Here is a 22,694-nt window from a genome sequence, read left to right on the forward strand (position 1 = left end):
TCTCTGTAATAGGGCCCTTTTGTGGGGGAAAACTCATTCTGATTGGCTGGGCCTGGCTCCCCAGTGGATGGGCCTATGCACCCCAAGGCCCATCCATGGCAACACCACTGCCCAGTCATGTGAAATCTATAGATTAGGGCCTAATTTATTTATTTCAATTGACTGATTTCCTTATATGAACTGTAACCCAGTAAAATCTTTGAAATTGCTGCATGTTGTGTTTTTATATTTTTGGTCAGTATATATTTGCTACATAGCTAGCTGTAGTCTGTTTAGCAAACTACTTATTTGTCTAGACTTGCCCTGGTCTGTGACCATAGTCATGGTGGGTAAAATGTAGTGAATCGAATGGTTTTGTGTGTGAAGTTCTAGGTGTGACTACTCTTCGCCATCATCATGTCGGGTGGTGGTCCAGCAGTGCGTGTCGGCATCGAGTTGTCCTGCGAGAAGCAGGCCCAGGAGGTGTCTCAAGATGCCATGAAGACATATGTCCCTCCCTTGTCCATGTCCCAAAACCTGGCCTAGCTAGCCCAGAGGATCGACTTTGGCCAGGTATCAGACTCCGATGAAGAGGGGATGGAAGCAGAGCCCAGGGATGCCCAGGAGTGGGGGAAGCAAAAGCCAGAGGAGGATGAATGTATCTCACCCCATGGACACATTCAGTGTTTGTCTACACCAGCTTCATTAGTTGACTGTAAAGTGATTCTTTCTGCCTTGGAGAGTTATTATGGAAAAACCAACACACATGTTCCTGAGACCATCTGATAGACATCTGTTGCAGGGCTGTGACGATACCAACATCGTAATATTTGTTCCATGGCAAAAATGAAAACACGAAGCAGAACTCACTTTTTGGTCCTTTAAAAACAAGCTGTTTGTAAAATATTGTGTGCTATAACTTAGGGAAAATGTGACTCTGAATGACAACATAACATTTGTTTCCAACATTAGGGCTGTTTTCCTAAATAAGTTAAATCTGCTTTGTGTTTTCTTTCCTTTGCCATGCTACAGGTATAGTCCTGGCTCTAATCTGTAGCAACATTAATGTTTCTATTAAGCGCTCTGTAGGGAGTTGGTCTGAGCAGAATGGTTGATTGATACTTGCTCCTCCTCCTTCCAGCCACAGTGAAGTTCCAGCTGTCCTTGTGGTGCGTAACAACCTGACAGAGATGTGTGTGCTATACGACGTCCTCAGCTTAGTCAAGGAGAAGAAGTACATGGCCCTGGACCCAGTGTCCCAGGGCCCCTCAGGCGGAAAGGTTGGCCTCGATAAGTGGCTTTACTCATGACTTCAATCTTTTCAATGGATCTCTGTCGTCTCAAGTGGTTCATTCTTCATTTGCACTGATGTGGAAGAACTAGACAAATTCCTGGTACACAATATACATCCAACATATTGCTTATTTTGACCTATCCTGTGTTTTGAGGTCACTGCAGATGAAGGAGAGGAAGCCACTTTGGGCTATTTGACATGTACCTATGACCTCACTCTTTCTCCCCTGACCTCCCCAATCCCTACCTCACACCCTACCTCACACCCTACTATAGACACCCCTGGTGTTCCAGCTCATCTGTTAGAAGATGGCCACAGCAGCTCAGCTGCTCCTGAAGGGGGCAGAGAAACTAACCAAGTCAGTGGCAGAGAACCAGGAGAACAGAAGACAGAGGGACTTCAACTCAGAGCGGTTCCGCTCGGAGTGGAAACTACGCAAAGTAGGAGACAAGATCCCGGGAGACCTCAGCTACAGGAGCGCAGGTATGGAGGCTTTAACTCTGCTCAAATGTCTCATTTAGTGTCATTGCATTATTTACCACCTTCTGCACATTCAGTGTTTTCTGACATTATAGCTCATTTCATTATAGCTCATTTCTAATGCCATGTCTCTCTCTGCAGGATCCTTTTTTCCTCTTACCGGCACCTTTAAGGTGATAAAGAACATGGACTTCGACGTTGACAAGAAGCTCCTGGAGGATTACTGTCCACTGAACGTCCAGATCCCCAGTGATCTGGAGGGATCAGCTTACATCAAAGTGAATAAAGACTGCTGGCCCTCTTGAACTTTTCTCAGCTCAGAGAACATACGTCCTTGTGATGTCAATGTTCGGCCTGGCCTCTTAAATATTGTTATGCGTTGTCTTCAAGGTTTCAATCCAGATCCAGATACTGACCAAACTAAGTCCCTGTGTTAAAAATATATATCTTATACATATGCATGTGTTTCATTGCTGATTGTGTGAACTGTGATACATATTGATCAATATAAATGCCCCTCCTTCCCACCCACAGTTCCACAAGCAGACCCTGAGTTCGATAGTGATGCCCCATCCAGCTAGCGCCCCCCTTTGGCCACAAGAGGCAGCGTATGGCAGGGCCCATGGCCTACGACAAGGCTGAGATCTCCAACCTGCAGCAGAATGAGGGCCTACTGGAGAAGATCATCAAACAGGCCAAACACATCTTCTTACGCAGCAGGTAGGCACAAACACACACCACATCACACATCAATGACAAGCTAATACTGTTATACTGTTTTCTTTTCATTTTTTTTTCAAAAGTATTTTCTCCTGTCAGGCTTGTTGTTTCAGTCAAAGCACCTCCTATCTTTGTTGAAAAATCACAAATCAGGAAAATGTTGGCACAATGAAACCGTTTGACACTGAATTATAATTTTAAATGACAGCAACTCAACAATGACTGAAAGTCTACCCCTCATGTCTGTTTCAGGACGGAGCGGACCATCGACAACCTGGCCAGCCGTATAGAAGACCCCCAGATCCAGGCCCACTGGTCCAACATCAATGACGTGTACGAGTCCAGTGTCAAAGTCCTCATCACCTCACAGGGTTACGAGCAGATCTACAAGTAAGTGGAGCAGGAGCCAGGAGGACTGGCTAAGCCAGAGTAACAGAGGCAGAGTACTGTTAAAGCCAGGAGGACTGGCCAGGAATTGGTGACATATCCTCTAGAATAGAACATTTGGTTAGAGTATATAATTAATTAAAAGGAAAAAGGTAGGTTCCATGTTCGAACAACAGAAGAAGAGGTTTCACCTTAACGAATTACCAACAATTTAATTCTGCAATTATTCTGATTTGTCAATGTTCGGTAAAGGTCTTGTCTAGATAAAACTTTGACCATGGAGAAAGAATGTACCATGACCTTCTGTGTGTGTTGCTAGACCTGCTGTAGTTCTTCACCGCCTATTGCTCCAGGGAAACTTTTATTCAAATCTATTTCAAAGTATTGATGTAGCCTTTTTGTAGCTTCCTGTCTGAACTAGTGAGTAACAGTGCCTCCCTGTCCCCTGGTACTGCAGATGTCTCAGCAGCAGGTCCATGCGGTACAGCAGCTGGCTGTAACGTCGTTCGTCAGTTGAAGGGGAAGCGGACCAAAATGCAGCGTGGTGGTTACTCATGTTCTTCAATAAAGAATAGACGATACATGAAATAACTTAATAACAAAAACAACAAACGAAACGCGAAACCTATTACAGCCTATCTGGTGAACACTAACACAGACACAGGAACAATCACCCACAAATTACATAGTGAAACCCAGGCTACCTAAATATGGTTCCCAATCAGAGACAACAAGAATCACCTGACTCTGTTAGAGAACCGCCTCAGGCAGCCAAGCCTATGCTAGACACACCCCTAATCAGCCACAATCCCAATGCCTACAAAAAAAAACAATACGACAACACAATAAACCCATGTCACACCCTGGCCTGAACAAATAATTAAAGAAAACACAAAATACTAAGACCAAGGCGTGACAGAACCCCCCCCCCCCTCTAAGGTGCGGACCCCGGACGCACCTCAAAACCATAGGGAGGGTCCGGGTGGGCGTCTGTCCATGGTGGCGGCTCCGGCTCGGGACGTGGACCCCACTCCATAAATGTCATAGTTCCTCCCCCTCGCGGCCTGGGATAATCCACCCTCGCCGCCGACCATGGCCTAATAGTCCTCACCCAGAATAGAACCCCACTGGACTGAGGGGCAGCTTGTGACTGAGGGGCAGCTCAGGGACTGAGGGGCAGCTCGGGACTAAGGGGCAGCTCGGGACTGAGGGGCAGCTCGGGACGGAGGCAGCTCGGGACTGAGGGGAAGCTCGGGACTGAGGGGCAGCTCGGGACTGAGGGGAAGCCCGGGACTGAGGGGAAGCACGGGACTGAGGGGAAGCCCAGTACTGAGAGGAAGCCCAGTACTGAGAGGAAGCCCAGTACTGAGATGAAGCTCAGGCAGGTAGTTGGCTCCGGCAGATCCTGGCTGGCTGGCGGATCTGGAAGAGTCTGGTTGACTGGCAGATCTGGAAGAGTCTGGTTGACTGGCAGATCTGGAAGAGACTGGTTGACTGGCAGATCTGGAAGAATCTGGTTGACTGGCAGATCTGGAAGAATCTGGTTGACTGGCAGATCTGGAAGATCATGGCTGACTGGCGGATCTAGCTGCTCTGGCTGCTCCATGCAGACTGACAGCTCTGGCTGCTCCATGCAGACTGGCAGCTCTGGCTGCTCCATGCAGACTGGCGGCTCTGGCTGCTCCATGCAGACTGACAGCTCTGGCTGCTCCATGCAGTCTGGCAGCTCAGGCTGCTCCATGCAGTCTGGCAGCTCAGGCTGCTCCGAACAGGCAGGAGGCTCCGGCAGCGCTGTAGAGGAGGAAGGCTCTGGAAGCGCTGAACAGGTGGGAGACTCCGACAGCGCAGGAGAGGAGGATGGCTCTGGCTGTGCTGAACAGGTGAGGCGCACTGAAGGCCTGGTGCATGGTGCTGGAACTGGTGGTACTGGATCGAGGACACGCACAGGAAGCCTGGTGCGGGGAGCTGCCACCGGCGGACTGGTGTTTGGAGGTGGCTCTGGATAGACCGGACCGTGCAGGCGCACTGGAGCTCTTGAGCACCGAGCCTGCCCAACCTTACCTGGCTCGATGCCCACTCTAGCCCGGCCAATACGAAGAAGAGCTGGTATGAACCGCACCGGGCTATGCACCCGCACTGGAAACACTGTGCGCTCCATAGCATAACACGGTGCCTGCCCGGTCTCTCTAGCCCCCCGGTAAGCACAGGGAGTTTGCGCAGGTCTCCTACCTGGCATAGCCATACTCCCTGTAAGCCCCACCCCCAATACATTTTGGGGCTGACTCTCAGGCTTCCATCCGCGTCGCCGTGCTGCCACCTCATACCAAAATACTAAGACCAAGGCGTGACACTGGCTAAAGTGATGAGTTGGCATGTTCTGAGCTTCAGTAACCATTTGTGCCTCGGCTCTGTGGAGAGCATCGAAAGCGCCTGGGACATCACCATTGCCTCCTCCAACAGGGAATACGCAATCTCAGGTACCGTCCTTCAATCAATCACTGGCGTATTGGCCGTCATGCACCTTAAACAGCTCATTTAGTCTGAAAACGAATGTGATGATCTGAATGACTGAAACTTAAGATAATGCTAATATTTGTCCAAATGAATGTGTTGTATCTTTTCCAGTGCGTAGTGGTCCAGAGAGTGGCTGTAAGCTCCTTGTCCAGTTTCCCACGCAACCAGAACAAGGAGCTGCCCAAGTCTGCCGTCATCCAGGATGGGAAGTGGAACCACCTGCGAGGGCCCTACAAAGAGGTCCGCTGGAGCTAGATGGAGGGAAGCAACTTTGTTTACAAGATGGATCTTCTGATGGCAGCCCTCACTCCCTGTCCTTAGGTCCGGCCACTATCACACTCTCTCGCTATCTCTGATTTTGTTCTATGGGCTGAATCCTAACTTGACCCACTTTTGTGGAAATCATGCATTGATGTCTGTTGATTTGCTTGGACATTTGACTTACCTGTGCCAATGTATTATTATTCATATTAATATATACTAGACTTGTAGAGGTCTACAATTTTTTTCTGAGTTCTTGGCTCATTTCCTTTGATTTTCCCATGATGTCAAGCAAAGAGTCACTGAGTTTGAAGGTAGTCCTTGAAATACATCCACAGGTACACCTCCAATTTACTTCATTTATCAGAAGCTTCTAAAGCCATGACATAATTTGTTTAAAGGCACAGTCAACTTAGTGTATGTAAACTTCTGACCCACTGGATACAGTGAAATAATTTGTCTGTAAACCATTTTTTGAAAAATTGTGTCATGCACAAGGTAGATGTCCTAACCGACTTGCCAAAATTATGGTTTGTTAACAAGAAATTTGTGGAGTGATTGAAAAACAAGGTTTAATGACTCCAACCTAAGTGTATGTAAACTTCCGACCTCCATTGTATATTTTAAATGTTACAGTAAAAGAACCTGAAAATAGCTGTGAAAATAAAAAGATATTTTGTTTCCACTTGTCAGTGTGTGTCCTTACATAAAATCTGGTGGACTAATATCAGTTGTGCATACAGTTTTCATGTACAGTAAAATAATACATGCAGCTCGTCTTGAGGCACGTAGGTTGATAATCCTTCATCTGTTCCTGGAATCAGTAACTTGGTGACATTTACACTCTGTGGATGCTTTCATTGATTTATAAAATGAGTCTTTCATTTTAGCTCATATTGGTTGTTGGGCAGTCCCATCTGGCTTTCTCAGTTCTTCATATCAGAGAGGTTGCAGCTCAGTTACATCATTCTCTGGAGATAATACAAAAAATGATCAATTAAATGAACCACGTACACACAAGAACAATCAAACTTGATTCATTGAATTACTAATTATTGAAATGACCAAAATCATTCTAAAGGTATTTACCTGGCATCTGCCTCCTCTGTCTCCATGCATTGACCTGTCTGTAGGCTTTGTCCATGAGCCACATGGAGACCATGAGAAAGCCAGCCAGGGAGGCCAGCACTACAGCAAACACTGCCAGGTACTGGAGGTCTTCATACAGAACCTCTACAACACAGCGAGGGAGAACACACCATGTTCATTCTCACTTCCACTAACTAGCTTACTCATAATGGTAGAGTTCAATGAAGGTCACTTGTACTGAACTACTCGTAAAGATATTGTTCATTAACACCATAAGGCCGCGACAGAAACCGTCTCCAGGACTGAGAGGAATACAGTTCCATAAAGGGGTTCTTGTAAATGTCAACTATGGTGAAACACTAACACTGTAACTTAAAGCAAAATGCAACATTGTGATATAGGCCTTCACCCACCATTCACTCACCTTCCACATTCAAGACAAATCCTGCATCTTTGCTGCTCCCGGACATTTCAGTCACAGTGATCACGTAGAAGCCAGTGTCCTGAATACGTAGATCCGACAGTCCCATAGATCCATTAGTGTACGTGAGGATTCTGTCCATGTAGTCCTCTGATACATTTGTAAACCCCCCAGGTTGCCACACCCCAATGTCTCTGCTCACCCTGCCAGACATAAAGGTCCACTGTACTGTGGGAATCCCAACACAGGAGATGTCCACAGAGAACAATACATCCTGTTGGACAGGCCTGGTCAGACTCTGCTGAGGAGACCGTATTGAGATGGCTCCGGCTTCCGGAGGACGTACATAGTGGAGGGAGGAAGGGAAAGAAAGAGGAACAGTGTTTTTTAATGTATGACAGATAAAGAGAAGTTGATATATCTGATTTGTATTTTAGAATCAGATACAGTAAGTCAACATATTATTACCCACACACTGATGTGTTATTGACATGTTAATCCAATGCATCCTAAAAAGGTAATTACTTGCAGTTTAATCTCCTGACTCTGGTATAGTGCAATAGACAAAATACAAATCTCTCTCCCTCCAGGCTTTGTACATTTAACAGCATTATTCATGTCTCACTCTTACTTATGCCAATAGCATTGTTAGGCCTTAAAGAACAACAGTCAAACTGTGTTTCATCATTAAATTAAGGATATTCTCTGAGGTATCTCACGTTCTCTCACGTCACCCCACTCCTCCGTTCTCTCCACTGGCTTCCAGTTGAAGCTCGCATCCGCTACAAGACCATGGTGCTTGCCTACGGAGCTGTGAGGGGAACGGCACCTCAGTACCTCCAGGCTCTGATCAGGCCCTACACCCAAACAAGGGCACTGCGTTCATCCACCTCTGGCCTGCTTGCCTCCCTACCACTGAGGAAGTACAGCTTCCGCTCAGCCCAGTCAAAACTGTTCGCTGCTCTGGCCCCCCAATGGTGGAACAAACTCCCTCACGACGCCAGGACAGCGGAGTCAATCACCACCTTCCGAAGACACCTGAAACCCCACCTCTTTAAGGAATACCTAGGATAGGATAAGTAATCCCTCTCAACCCCCCCCCCTTTAAGATTTAGATGCACTATTGTAAAGTGACTGTTCCACTCGATGTCATAAGGTGAATGCACCAATTTGTAAGTCGCTCTGGATAAGAGCGTCTGCTAAATGACTTAAATGTAAATGTAATGTTATCACCATAGTCATTTTCTGACTTCCCACTTGCCTTTTTTTATGAGCAATGGATCAACTACCTTCAGTTTTTTATTTTTTAGAGCCCAATTGGCCACTCAGTTCTGACAGAAGAAATACCCCCCTTTACCCTACTCCCTTACATAACCACCAGTTAATATTCAACCTCTCCACAAAAGACAATGTTTTCAGTCCACAGACATTACATAACATATTGTTATACTGTATGATGGATGGGTTTGCTGCCATCAAATGACTTTGAGATGACACATTGGCATGTGATTCTACCACGTCGCTTCATCTCAAATCAAAGGTTATTGGTCACGTACACAGATTTGAAGATGTTATTGCAGGTGCAGCGAAATGCTTGTGTTTCAAGCTCCAGTAGTGCAGTAATATCTAACAATACAAAACAATACATACATAATACAAAACGTAAAAAGAAAGAAATTAAGAAATATCAGAACGAGTAATGTCAGAGTCCAGAATATATATATATATAAATAAAAGTTTACATACATTTTAGCCAAATACATTTAATCTCAATTTTTCACAATTCCTGACATTTAATCCAAGTAAAAATTCCCTGTTTTAGGTCAGTGAGGATCACCACTGTATTTTAAGAATGTGAAATGTCAGAATAATAGTAGAGAGAATGATTTATTTCAGCTTTTATTTCTTTCATCACATTCCCAGTGGGTCAGAAGTTTACATATACTCAATTAGTATTTGGTAGCATTGCCTTTAAATGGTTTAACTTGGGTCAGACATTTCGGGTAGCCTTCCACAAGCTTCCCACAATAAATTGGGTGAATTGGGTGAAGGGAGGCCTTGAAATACATCCACAGGTACACCTCCAATTGACTCAAATGATGTAAATTAGCCCATCAGAAGCATCTAAAGCCATGACATCATTTTAGTGTATGTAAACTTCTGACCCACTGGAATTGTGATACAACTGAAAAAAGTGAAATAATCTGTCTGTAAACAATTGTTAGAAAAATGACTTGTGTCATGCACAAAGTAGATGTCCTAGCCGACTTGCCAAAAATACAGTTTGTTAACCTCTCTTGGATAGGGAAAATGCAGAGTGCCAGATTCAAATAAAATACTCAATTCAAACTTTCATTAAATCACACATGCAAGACAGCAAATTAAAGCTACACTCATTGTGAATCCAGCCAACATGTCAGATTTAAAAAAAGCCATTATCTGATGATAGCACAGTAGTAAACAAAGAGAGTAGCATATTTCAACCCTGCAGGCGCTACACAAAACTCAGAAATAAAATATAAAACATGCCTTACCTTTGACGAGCTTCTTTTGTTGGCACTCCAATATGTCCCATAAACATCACAAATGGTCCTTTTGTTCGATTAATTCCATCAATATATATCCAAAATGTACATTTAGTTGGCGCGTTTGATCCAGAAAAAAAACAGCTTCCAATTTGCGCAAAGTCACTACAAAATATCTCAAAAGTTACCTGTAAACTTTGCCAAAACATTTCAAAATACTTTTGTAATACAACTTTAGGTATTTTTAAATGTTAATAATCGATCAAATTGAAGACGGGTCTATCTGTTTTCAATAGAGGACGAGAGGAAACTAACGCTACTTTTCAAATCTTGGCCAACTCTCAACAGCATTACCCTTTTCCAGGATGGCCGTACTGCTTCATTGCACAAAGGAATAACCTCAACCAAATTCCAAAGTCTGATGACATCCAGTGGAAGCGGTAGGAACTGCAAACAAGTGCTTAAGAAATATCGTTTCCCCATGAGAACCCATTGAACAGACAGCGACCTCAAAAATAAATAATTCTGAATGGTTAGTCCTCAGGGTTTTGCCTGCTACATAAGTTCTGTTATACTCACAGACATGATTCAAACCGTTTTAGAAACTTCAGAGTGTTTTCCCTCCAAATATACTAATAATATGCATATCTTATATTCTTGGCATGAGTAGCAGGAAGTTGAAATTGGGCATGTTATTTATCCAAAAGTGAAAATGCTGCCCCCTATCCCAAAGTTAACAAGAAATTTGTGGAGTTGTTGAAAAACGAGTTTCAATGACTCCAACCTAAGTGTATGTAAACTTCTGACTTCAACTGTATATATACAGCTGACTGGTACTATATAACTGTATATATATATACATACAGTATATATGTGTGGAAACAAGTCAAGGGGTCTGAATGTGGCTTAGGGACAAGTCACACACCCTGTATATATATATATATATATATATACAGGGTGTGTATAGGCGGTACGGACAGTAAACAGTGCCTTTGGAAACTATTCAGACCCCTTGACTTGTTCCACATTTTGTTAGGTTACAGGCTTATTCTAAAACTCATCAAATTGTTTTTTCCCTCATCAATCTACACACAATGCAAAAACAGGTTTTTATACGTTTTGCCAAATTTACTCCAAATAAAAAACTGAAATATCAGATTTACATAAGTATTCAGACCCTTCATTTACTCAGTACTTTGTTAAAGCACATTCGGCAGCTACCGCATGGCAAGCGGTACCGGAGTGCCAAGTCTATGTCCAAGAGGCTTCTAAACAACTTCTACCCCAAAGCCATAAGACTCCTGAACATCTAGTCAAATGGCTACTCAGACTATTTGCAGTGCCCCCCCCCTCCCTCTGTCTATATGCATAGTCACTAATAACTCTACCTTCATGTACATACTACCTGAACTAACCGGTGCCCCCACACATTGGCTCTGTATCGGTACCCCGTGTATATAGTCTCACTATTGTTATTTTACTGCTGCTCTTTAATTACTTTTTACTTTTATCTCTTATTCTTATCCATTTTTTAAAACTGCATTGTTGGTTAGGGGCTTGTAAGTAAGCATTTAACTGTAAGGTCTACATCTGTTGTATTCGGCACATGTGACAAATACAATTTTATTTAATTTAATTGTATTTGAATGCAGCCTCGAGTGTTCATGGGTATGACACCACAAGCTTGGCACACCTGTATTTGGGAAGTTTATCCCATTCTTATCTGCAGATCCTCTCAAGCTCGGTCTGGTTGGATGGGGAGCATTGCTGCACAGCTATTTTCAGGTCTCTTCAGAGATGTTCGATCGGGTTCAAGTCCGGGCACTGGTTGGCCCACCCAAGGACATTTAGAGACTTGTCCCTAACCCACTGTGCTTAGGGTTGTTGTCCTGTTGGAAAGTGAACCTTAGCACATTCTGAGGTCCTGAGTACTCTGGAGCAGGTTTTCGTCAAGGATCTCTCTGTACTTTGCTCCGTTCATCTTTACCTCGATCCTGACTAGCCTACCAGTCCCTCGCACTGAAAAACATCCCCAGAGCATGATGCTGCCACCACCATGCTTCACTGTAGGGATGGTGCCAGGTTTCCTCCAGACGTGACGCTTGGCATTCAGACCAAAGAGTTCAATCTTGGTTTCATCAGACCATAGAATCTTGTTCCTCATGGTCTGAGAGTCTTTAGGTGCCATTTGGCAAACTCTAAGTGGGCTATCATGTGCCTTTTACTGAGGTGTGGCTTCCTTATTGTCACTCTACAGTAATGGTCTGATTGGTGAAGTGCTGCAGATGGTTGTCCTTCTGGAAGTTTCTCCCATCTCCACAGAGGAAATCTGGAGCTCTGTCAGAGTGACCATCGGGTTCTTCGTCACCTCCCTGACTAAGATCCTTCTCCCCGATTGCTCAGTTTGGCCGGGTGATTCCAAACTTCTTCCGTTTAGAAATGATGAATGTGTTCTTGGGGACCTTCAATGGTGCAGACATTTTTGGTACCCTTCCCCAGAACTCTACGAACAATTCCTTCAACCTCATGGCTTGGTTTTTGCTCTGACATGCACTGTCAACTGTGGGACCTTAAATGGACAGGTGTGTGCCTTTCCAAATAATGTCCAATCAATTAAATTTTTCATAGGTGGACTCCAATCAAGTTGTAGAAACATCTCAAGGATGATCAATGGAAACAGGATGCACCTGAGCTCAATTTCAAGTCTCATAGCAAAGGGTCTGAATACTTATGTAAATAAGGCATTTCTGATCTCACCCATCACAGGCCCGAAGGGGGTGTAAAGCCGGACAGGAAGATCATGCCAGTGACTCAACCCATTCAAGTCGAGTTTTTCGAGAGAGAAAAAATGATTCACCCCTCTTCGGGACGGCATGGGAGTGCATTATCAAGCCAGTGACTAAGCCCCCGTAATATGGTCAGAGGCAGATAATCCCAGTGGAGAGAGGGGAGCCAGCCAGGCAGACACAGCAAGGGTGGTTCATCACTCCAGGAAAAAAGCTGCTCTTTAAATATAAGGTCCAGAGTAACGTTGAGGTCCTTCAAAGTTTTATTTGAGGCGATTGTATAGCCATCAAGATACATTGTCAGATCAAACAGAAGATTTCTTTGTTTCCTTGAACTAGCATTGTCACGCCCTGGTCAAAGTATTTTGTGTTTTCTTCATGTATTTGGTCAGGCCAGGGTGTGACATGGGTTTTTGTATGTGGTGTGTAGCTTAGTGGGATTGTAGCTTAGTGGGGTGTTCTAGGAAAGTCTATGGCTGTCTGAAGTGGTTCTCAATCAGAGGCAGGTGTTTATCGTTGTCTCTGATTGGGAACCATATTTAGGCAGCCATATTCTTTGGTTGTATTGTGGGTGATTATCCTGAGTGTCTTGATGTCCTTGTTCGATGTTAGTTGACACAAGTATAGGCAGTTTTCGGTTTTTGTTTCGTTTATTGTTTTGTAGTGTTCGTGTTTAGTCGTGTTTACGTTTGTTTAAATAAACATGGATCGCAATCGACACGCTGCAGTTTGGTCCGACTCTCCTTCACCATATGAAAACCGTGACAAGCATCTTGTTTTGTCCAAGTTTAAAAGTAAAACATTTGCTGCCATCCACTTCCTTATGTCTGAAACACAGGCTTCGAGGCTAGGCAATTTTGGGTTTCACCAAGTTTCATCAAATGTACAGCTGTGTTTCGTCTGCATAGCAGTGAAAGTTTACATTGAGTTTCCGAATGACATACCCAAGAGGTAGAGTATACATTGAGTGTACAAAACATTAGCAACACCTGCTCTTTCCATGACATAGACTGACCAGGTGAATCCAGGTGAAGGCTATGATCCCTCACTGTTGTCACTTGTTAAATCCACTTCAATCAGCGTAGATGAAGGGAGGAGATTAAAGAAGGACTTTTAAGCCTTGAGACAATTGAGGCATTATGTATGTGCGCCATTCAGAGGAGGAATGGGCAAGACAAAATATTTAATTGCCTTTGAACAGGGTATGGTAGTAGGTGCCAGGCGCACCAGTTTGTGTCAAGAACTGCAACGCTGCTGGGGTTTTCACGCTCTACAGTTTCCCGTGTGTATCAAGAATGGTCCATCACCCAAAGGACATCCATCCAACTTGACACAACTGTGGGAAGCATTGGAGTCAACATGGGCCAGCATCCCTGTGGAACGCTTTTGACACCTTTTAGAGTCCAGGCACCGAAGAATTTAAGCTGTTCTGAGGGCAAAACTCAATATTAGGAAGGTGTTCCTAATGTTTTATACACTGTGAAAAGAATAGTGGTCCTAAAAACATCCACAGAGACAAACTGATATCTTTCCTACAGATAAGATCTAAACCAGGCAGGAACTTGTCCGTGTAGCTAGTCAGAAAACTTCCAATTTGGTGGAGCGCCATTTCCGTTCCAATTTTCTGGAAGCTTGCTTCAGGGCTATGGTATTTTCTGTAAACCAGGGAGCTAGTTTATTGTGACAAATGTTTTTGTTTTTAACAGTGCGACTGCATCTGGGGTATTACGCAAGGTTAAGTTTAGATCCTTGGTTAGGTGCATTTTGAATTTTGTACTCCGGAGTCCTTAGGTAGGTGTGGGCAGTCTGGAAAGGCATCTAGGAATCTTTGGGTTGTCCGAGAATTTATAGCACTTGTTTTGATAATCCTTGGTTGGGGTTTTAGCAAATTATTTGTTGCGATTGCAAATGTAATAAAATGGTGGTCCGATAGTCCAGAATTATCAGGAAAAACATTTAGATCCACAATATTTATTACACAAAACTAGATCCAGGGTATGATTGTGGCAATTTGTCGGTCCCAAGACCTGTTTACCTGATGTGCTACCTTGTCCCGGACTTGCTGTCTCTCTCGTTCTCTCTCTGTCCCAACCCCCCCCCCCCCCCCCCCCCAATCTGCTGTCTCAAACTTGGAATGCTCGGCTATAAAAAGCTAACTGATATTGACTCCTGAGGTGCTGATCTGTTGCACCCTCTATAACCACTGTGATTGTTATTTGACCCTTCTGGTCATCTATGAACGTTTGAAAATCTTGAAGAATGATCTGGCCTAAATGGCTATGTACTCTTATAATCTCAACCGGGAACAACCAAAAGAGGACAGGCCACCCCTCAGAGCCTGGTTCCTTTCTAGGTTTCTTCCTAGGTAACTGCCTTTATAGTTGTTCCTTGCCACCGTGCTTCTAAATCTGCATTGTTTACTCTTTGGGGTTTTAGGCTGGGTTTCACTATAAGCACTTTGTGACATGTGCTGATATAAAAAAGGATTTATAAATACATTTGATTGATTGATTGGTTTTGAATTGCCCTCATAGCCACCTGCTTTCGGTTGTTTTCTCATGTAAGATGTGTTTCAATCAATGTGAATTACTGACTCAGACACACCAGTCCAACTAAAGGTGTGTGCACACAAGATGAAGCATGCACAAAGAATTTTGTTAAAGCATGCAAAGAATGACAGGGAAACATTATGGCTGCCAGAGGTATGCCTTGAAACCATCACGCCCTATCCAGGTTTTGGGGAATTAACAAATCACTGTGTGTCTAAGTGGACTATCATTCTGTTTCACCGGTACAAACCACATCAGAGCAAAAGTTGGGAAATACTCAAAGTTAGTCAACCGATACTAGATGAAAGTTTCTTCTGAAATTGCTTGGCATACACCATACCCTCTGAGGCAAACATAGGCATGCCCTTAAACACACAAGCACTCACATTTAAACACATACAAATCAGTATGTCCATATATGGATACATGCTCACAGAAGTGTTTCCATGTATGGATAGGATACATACCTAGGTGGCACACATACAATGTGATGCTGAAGAAAAGAGCGACTTCCTGTGTGTCCCAGAGCCACATTAGAACCCCAGGTCCATCTATTCTCACCAGTACGGAGTGTCTACTGGGTCATTCCACATTCTGGAGCATTCGCTTTCCTCTTCTCTCAAAATCCATTATTTCCTGTGTTCCTCCTTCCTTTTTATTTTTGTTAATGTCTTAATCTGGTGGAAAAAGAGTATATATCTTGTTGGTGATGTTCTCTTCTGTCCTTCTTAGCTCTGTGTTCTCTGGCTACCTAAGCTGCTCTGCCTGTCCAACGGCACCTCACCCAACAGACAGGATCAGCAGGAGATTACTGTGCAAACATTCATACTAAGAAACAAGCACTGAGAGAGAGAGAGAGAGAGAGAGCCAATAACATAGTAAATACTCATGCAGAAACACACAGAGAGACACGCCTGTATGGCCTCCCTGTACTGCCTCCCACAAATGCACCACGTGGGATGAATAAGTGGTATTGGACACACCTTGCTGAGCAGGTCAGACAGGGAGGAGTGTCTATTCTGAGATGACTGCACTTCTTTACAATGGCCACATTAACAGAAGTTACAATATAGTATATCGCAGATCCACTTTGTCTATTTGCTGCCTGGTCACTGTTGCAATAGCTTATTTTTGAGGCAGATAATCAGGGGCGCGACTTTCACTGGGAACAGGGGTGTCATGTCCCCCCCCCACATTCTTAAATTGCATTTTTGTCCCCCCCAGTTTCATCATTGTAATGTGATACAGAAAGCGACAACGGTGTGCTTTAGGACTAGGCTGGCTGGACCTGCACGGGAGAGTTGAGCATAGTTCAGTGTGTATGTGTTGCGCTCTTTTACAGAGTTGTAAAACCAAACCAAGCAGAAAGTGGATACTATTTAGTTGACTGATGTAGTTGGCAAGGTAACTGCTGTTTATTGGTGAAGTGCTGTTTATTGTTTGCAGTGCTGAGCTATTATTTTAACTGACATGTAACGTTAGTTAATGTTTCATCCCCTCTTGACTGAGGTGAATGAATAAGCTACGCTAGCTAGTAGCTACCACAGCCAGGTCAGCTCTAGCCTCTAGTTATCTGTCAGATAGCGATATGAGCTGGCTATTATTACTATCTAACAGCTGTTGTTTGTATGGACATGTTTTGTAGCCGTTGTTTTGTCCTGTTTCAGAAGTAAATCAACTTGGCTAGCTTTCGCCAGTTGATTTATCATTCGAGAGAGACCTGGCCAAATGTTGACTAACGTTAGCTATTCTTTTTGCCTCAATCACACTAGACCTGAATCAGATGATGAAACCATTGGCCAAATGATTGAAGATTGATATTCTGATGATTTTTCAGTGAAATGTGAGTTGTATTAGTCAGTATGGTTATGTAACGTTATTGACCTGTCAGTTTCCCTAGCTAGTTTCTTACTTTTCACACTGACACAGTAATAAACAGCTCTAACATTACAGGCTTCACTGTCATGGTGCACAGTAGACTTCTGTATACCAATTTCTTCATCCCTCTCCCATCCGCACCCACTGGACTTCTGTCCGACTCCCACCAGCTACCGCAAGAACTGTTCCCAAACCCAACCGCAGTTGTTTTAGGTGTATGTGACACAACTCATTTGCCAGCCATGGTGCCAGCAAATCAAATGTGCAAAAATAACTTAAGAAATAGGTTAGCTTACCAGAGATTCTCACATGGCCCTTACATTGTATTACTGGGCTATATCCGCCAATATTCTAGATGTAGTTTGAAGAGAGCAGAGCTGGAAAGACTTCTTATAGCCTACCATTTAGGAGTGCGAAGATTTTCAGACGGAGAAATATGGGTGATCAATATTTAGGCCTGTTTCTAGGCAATGTAGTAAACTATAGCCTAATCATAGGCCTATTTAGGAAGTACATTTCCTTGGAAAGATAATGGCCACGTGCTTCTCCGCCCATGCATAGGCTCAGTGGAGTATGCCGAAGGGAGGATTGCTCATAATAATGGCTGGAACGATGCAATTAGAGCAAATAGAAACCATCAAAACAAATAGAAACCATGTGTTTAATGTATTTGATACCATTCCACTTATTTTGCTTCAGTCATTACCACAAGCCTGTCCTCCCCAATTAAGATGCCACCAACCTCCTGTGCATAGGCTATAGTCTACTCTATTTAATTGAGACCACATGTGCACCTGATCTGGCAGGTATGGCTGCTGAACTGGAAGCAGCAAGAATGATGACTGCAACACTTGCTACATTTTGCATAGGCCTATAGGATATAGCCTACCTTTTAGGAGGACGATTTGCAGGCAGAGATTAATCAATACTTATTGAAAATGTTAGTAGCCTAAGCTATGTGCGCATTGTGCCATTTTCTTTTTTATTGATGATTACATATTTTGACTTCGATTCGCTTTGGTTGGATGCCCTCCACTTCTTTCCATTGTCAATATTTATTTACAGACACTGTAGTAAACTACAGTCTAATCATATTTAAGTTAATTTCATATTCAAGTTAACTGCCACGTGATTCACCACCCATGTAGGCAGCCTACTCTATTTCAATGGGACCACACATACTAGGCGCACTTGAAGTCGCCGCCAAACTAGGAGAGGTACTGAAGATGAAGCAGTGAATTCTGAGTGTGTGAATAATGTGAAAAATCTGTGCTTTTAATACAATAGGTGGGCTAATGCATACAAAGCAGAAAGAGGACCGTCTCCAAATAACCTATAGGGTAACACAAAATCATCCCAAAGTCTTCTGTCTGACCGACGGCACCCGCCCACAGCATGAAAAAGGACTACCTCGCTGCAATGATCTCTGTCGGACCCGCAGCCCTTTAGTGCATTCAGTATACAACACTATGCTCATCATGTTTTAGGATTAGATGGTGACAGGATCAGATGATGTCCCTGCAGGGTCAGACAGCCAGGGAAGACCAGTCTACGGAGCTCAGGTGGATTTTGCAGTATATTAACAATATCAGTGACTCATTGTTGGAGGAGATTATGGTTGAAATGATTAATTATGTATACATTTAAATTAGAACCATTTATTTTAATACTATGTTTATGTTAATATTATGTTATGGTATGAAATGTATGGTTTCTTGGTTAAACTAGGACCGAAAATGTAGGTAAAACAAATTAATTGTCTGTATCTTGCGGGTTTAAGGGAGAAAGGAGGGCATATATCTTTTCAGACAGATAAGAATGTTTGTTTGATGTTCCATTAGTGGAGAAAAGTATATCTTTTAGACAGATTGGAATGTTTGTTTTATGAGGGGAGTAGAAGACAATTTCCAGACCTGAAGACACTGTGCTATTGTGTGGATCGGAGAGGGTGTGAGAAACTGATGATGTCATTTTATGTTCACTCTTTATAATGTAATGTTCTTTGTATTTTGGATCAGTACTCATCAAGAATAAATGCCGAACTTGTTTTTAAGACTGGTCTCTTGCTATTTCATGCAAAATGATAAACTTACAACTTATTATGAAATAGATAAGAGTTTGGTTTTGGCTACGAAACATATAGGAATTTAGAATTCCTCTAACACTGATACAAACCTCCATTTTGAAATGATGGGTAGACCTACAGTAGCTACAGGACAGCAGCTTAAATCTACAGTCTGGGATCTGGGAATAATGGTCATTTCAATTATTGAACCATATATTATATTCTTGGATAATATAATGTATAAATGTACATAAAGGTCATTCTTTGTCATGCCTCATTTTAGGAGGATCAGATGGTGATAGGGGTCTCAGCAGGTTCAGGCAGCCAGGGTGTTACGCGGAGTGGAACAGGGGAACTCAAGAGCAGACTCAGACAAGGAGACTGGGATGAAGAAACCAAGGTATTTATTGAAACACAGGGGGGAGATAGAGTGCAGGTCAGGGGAAGCTCGGGCGGGTTGCTGGAAACCAGGTGCGGAGGCTGAGGCTGGAGCGAGAGGGGTTGAGACAGGGTAAGCAGGTCCGGAGGGGAATCAAAGGGAGCAGTAGTAGAGTGGGGAATCCAGGACAGAATAGCAGGATGACAAGACGTGGGACTGGAGACAGGACCAGAGTCAGAGTCGGCAGAACTGTAGCGGAGAGGAAAACAGCGTCAGGCAAGGAAAACAGGCACAACAGGATAACAGGATCTGAATACTAACAAACGGCTAGAAACATAGACTGACTGAGATTATGATCTGGCAGCGGGAAAGTGGCAGGGCTGAGTGTTTGTAGAGGTCTTGATTATGGAACAGGTTGCAGCTGGTGGGGATCTGCTCTGACTCCAGCACATCTGTCCCCACCCACACAATCATGCTCACACAAAGAGAGAGAGACGGAGAGAGAGAGAGTACTGGAGGAGTGGCAGCAGATCAAGGAGACACAGGATGAACAGTAGAGGGCGATGCAGGACCAGATGTGAAACAGGGAAGACCAGTCTATGACAGAGGTGAGGTAAATATTTCAAGATACAACACTTTATTTTGTCTTAGCAGCAAACACTGGACAAGCCAGATGCTATTTTAAGACAGTATGACAAACCTCCAAAGTCGATTTACAAACTGTATCAATGGTTGATAGAGGCTTTTCCTGATGACACAAAAATGGTAGAAGCTATTGATGATGATGAATGGAGTCAGATATGTTTGAATGCTCCATCATGTTCATATAATCTCAGACATAAATTACTTTTTAAATTACGCTCTAAGACCATCCATAGAACATATTACATGCCAGTGAAACTGAATTACAGCGCCTTCGGAAAGTATTCAGACCCCTTGACTTTTTCCACATTTTGTTACGTTACAGCATTATTCTAAAATGGATTAAATCTTTTTTCCCCTCATCAATCTACACACATTACCCCATAATGAGAAAGCAAAAACAGGTTTGTAGACATTTTTGAAAATTTGAAAAAAGTAAATAAATGAAATATGACATTTACATAAATATTCAGACCCTTTACTCAGTAATTTGTTGAAGCATCTTTGGCAGCGATTACAGAATCAAGTATTCTTTGGTATGACACTACAAGCTTGGCACACCTATATTTTCGGGTGTTTCTCCCATTCTTCTCTGCAGATCCTCTCAAGCTCTGTCAGGCCAGCGTTGCTGCACAGCTATTTTCAGGTCTCTCCAGAGATGCTAAATTGGGTTCAAGCCCAGGCTATGGCCGGGCCACTCAAGGACATTCAGAGACTTGTACTGAAGCCACTCCTGCATTGTCTTGGCTGTGTGCTTAGGGTCGTTGTCATGTTGGTAAGTCACCATCTAATCCTCCTAAAATGAGGCATGACAAAGAATGTTGGAAAGTGAACCGTCACCCCAGTATGAGATCCTGAGAGCTTTAGAGCTGGTTTTCATTAGGGATCTTTCTGTACTTTGCTCCGTTCATTTTGCCTCGATCCTGACTGGTCTCCCAGTCCCTGCCGCTGAAAAACATCCCCACAGCATGATGCTGCCACCTTCATGCTTCACGGTAGGGATGGTGCGAGGTTTACCCCATACATGACGCTTGACATTCAGGCCAAAGAGTTCAGTCTTGGTTTCATCAAACCAGAGAATCTGGTTTCTCATGGTCTGAGAGTCTTTAGGTGCCTCCTGGCGAAGTCCAACCGGGCTGTCATGTGCCTTTTACTGAGGAGTGGCTTCAGTCTGGCCACTCTACCATAAAGTCCTGATTGGTGGAGTACTGCAGAGATGGTTGTCCTTCTGGAAGGTTCTCCCATTTCCACAGAGGAACTCTGGAGCTCTGTCAGAGTGACCATCGGGTTCTTGGTCACCTCCCTGACCAAGGCCTTCTCCCCCTGATTGCTCAGATTGGCCAGGAGGTCTGCTCTAGAAAGAGTCGTGGTGGTGAAACTTCTTCCATTTCAGATTCATGGAGGCCACTGTGTTCTTGGGGACCTTCAACGGTGCAGAAATGTTTTGGTACCCTTCCCCAAATCTGTGCCTCGACACAATCCTGTCTCATGGCTCAACGGACAATTCCTTCAATCTCATGGCTTGGTTTTTGCTCTGACATGCACTGCCAACTGTGGGACCTTATATGGACAGGTGTATATGGCCTTTCCAAATCATGTCCAATCAATTACCACAGTTGGACCTCAATCAAGTTGTAGAAACATCTCAAGGATGATCAATGGAAACAGGATGCACCTGAGTTTAATTTCGAGTCTCATAGCAAAGGGTCTGAATACTTATGTAAATAAGGTATTTCTGTTATTTATTTGTTCTAAAAACATGTTTTTGCTTTGCCATTATGGTTATTGTGTGTAGATTGCTGAGATAAAAAATAATATTTAATCAATTTTAGAATAAGGCTGTAACATAACGAAATGTGGAAAAAGTCAAGGCGTCTGAATACTTTCCGAAGGCACTGTACATGCACTCAGAAATGTAATGTTCTATATGTTCTTTATCTCAGCATCTCTACAAATTCTCCCTTCTCCCTGTTTTTGTTTGCTTGGAAATGTTGATACTGGAGACTGTTATCAGAAGAAACTGTGTAACCAAGCATTTATAGCCACTAAGAAATAAATTGCCATTAATTGAAAGGTTGGTTTATCCTACAATTGCCAATGGCAAGTTATGCATCTCTAGATTTGATTTATTATAAGATTAAGGGTATACTGGGCAACCTTCATAAGTTCTGGATGCCTTATATGGAATACAGTATAACTAAAGGAGTCTGTATTGAAAACATGCCCACATCAGGGGAGATACCTATTTAGGCAATCCCTAGCTACTGGGCTACTCAGTCATGGTCCATCCTGTGTGTTGTCACTCTGACATTGGCCTAGGATTTGCTGTTTCTGTGTGTTAATGTATATTTGTGGTGTTTGTGTTTTTTGTTGTTGGATTTATTTGTTTCCAAACCTTTCCCTTGGTAATTAAACAAATTAGGTGTGAACTGGGAAGGAAATTGTGTTGGGAGTGAGCAGATTTATAGACTAGACTGGTGTGGGTTGGGCGTGCATGCGGCTCAGGCTGGCTGGTCTGGCTGGTTGGTCTGGCTGGTTGGTCTGGCTGGTCGGTCTGGCTGGTTGGTCTGGCTGGTTGGTCTGGCTGGTTGGTCTGGCTGGTTGGTCTGGCTGGGTGGTCTGGCTGGTTGGTCTAGCTGGGTGGTCTGCCTGGTTGGTCTGGCTGGTTGGGCTGGCTGGGTGGTCTGGCTGGTTGGTCTGGCTGGTTGGGCTGGCTGGTTGGTCT

General features: G+C 43.6%; 1 protein-coding gene and 1 pseudogene across 1 annotated transcript; one reads left to right on the top strand and one right to left on the bottom strand.

Annotated features, from left to right (window-relative positions):
• Nucleotides 1–396: 396 nt before the first annotated feature.
• Nucleotides 397–5,778, top strand: LOC123992257 (annotated as a pseudogene).
• A 346-nt stretch (nucleotides 5,779–6,124) lies between these two features.
• LOC123993901 (V-set and transmembrane domain-containing protein 5-like) lies at nucleotides 6,125–15,840 on the bottom strand. The gene is made up of 4 exons (XM_046296374.1): nucleotides 15,473–15,840; nucleotides 7,149–7,475; nucleotides 6,725–6,868; nucleotides 6,125–6,606 (listed from the first exon to the last, which is right to left on the bottom strand). The coding sequence occupies exons 1-4, from the start codon at nucleotides 15,537–15,539 to the stop codon at nucleotides 6,575–6,577; spliced, it is 570 nt and encodes a 189-aa protein (XP_046152330.1). The 5' UTR covers nucleotides 15,540–15,840; the 3' UTR covers nucleotides 6,125–6,574.
• Nucleotides 15,841–22,694: the final 6,854 nt, after the last annotated feature.

Source organism: Oncorhynchus gorbuscha, linkage group LG13 (genome assembly GCF_021184085.1).
Source record: "Oncorhynchus gorbuscha isolate QuinsamMale2020 ecotype Even-year linkage group LG13, OgorEven_v1.0, whole genome shotgun sequence".
Classification (NCBI taxonomy): Eukaryota; Metazoa; Chordata; class Actinopteri; order Salmoniformes; family Salmonidae; genus Oncorhynchus; species Oncorhynchus gorbuscha.